Here is an 854-nt window from a genome sequence, read left to right as displayed (position 1 = left end):
GTACACAGTCATCATGAGCACCCGCTTGTGTGTTTTACTGAGTCTCTTCTCCTTGGGCATCAGCATTGTGGATGGACTACTGCACAGCCTGATGATCCTAAGGCTGTCCTTCAGCTCAGTCGTGGAGATTCCTCACTTCTTCTGCGAACTCCCTCAGATCATCAAGCTCACTTGTTCTGACACTTCAGTTGATAACATAGTAATATATGTGGCAGCTGTCATCTTCTGTGGTGTTCCTGTGTTTGGAATCATGTTTTCTTACACTCACATTGTGTCATCAGTCCTGAGGTTGCCATCATTAGGAGGAAAGTATAAAGCCTTCTCGACTTGTAGCTCTCATCTCTCAGTTGTCTTCTTGTTCTATGGGACAGGGTTTGGGGTGTACATTAGTTCCGCGGTAGCTGCCTCACCCCAGAAAACTGCAGTGAGTTCAGCAATGTATTCTGTGGTACCTCAGTTGATGAACCCTTTTATCTACAGTCTGAGGAACAGGGACATGAAGGCAGTTTTGTGGAGACTTACTGCTAGGATAGTTTCTGTTCCGTGATATGTCCTTTGCTTTGTTTTTGTATAAAGTAGAATGAAATTTAAATATTCTGGGGGAGCCAGGAATGCTTTACATAAAATGACTAGGTCATGCAATGGCCACATGCATTCTATCTGGGATTTAAGTCTATTTGGGACTTTGATTATTTGTTGTTCTCTGATATTGTTAAAAATAACTGCAGTTCTAATCATATATTTTTCAGGAAATCCTGGGCAATGATACTAGTTTTGGGAATGTGTGTGTGTGTGTGTGTGTGTGTGTGTGTGTGTGTGTTAGTGTTGTGCTTGCATATGTGTGTGTATATTCA

The 854-nt window shown here is 42.0% G+C and overlaps 1 protein-coding gene across 1 annotated transcript; it reads left to right on the top strand.

The window, feature by feature from the left end:
- Nucleotides 1–4: 4 nt before the first annotated feature.
- Nucleotides 5–547, top strand: LOC101566304 (olfactory receptor 7G2-like; the record flags this gene model as incomplete). Its single annotated transcript, XM_012513407.1, has 1 exon — nt 5–547. A coding segment is annotated over one exon (543 nt), but the record flags the coding sequence as incomplete, so codon positions are not given.
- Nucleotides 548–854: the final 307 nt, after the last annotated feature.

This window comes from Octodon degus, unplaced genomic scaffold (genome assembly GCF_000260255.1).
Source record: "Octodon degus isolate 3935 unplaced genomic scaffold, OctDeg1.0 scaffold00876, whole genome shotgun sequence".
Lineage (NCBI taxonomy): Eukaryota > Metazoa > Chordata > Mammalia > Rodentia > Octodontidae > Octodon > Octodon degus.
The sequence above is the reverse complement of the archived record's forward strand: the minus strand, read 5'-3'. Positions and strand labels throughout refer to the sequence as shown.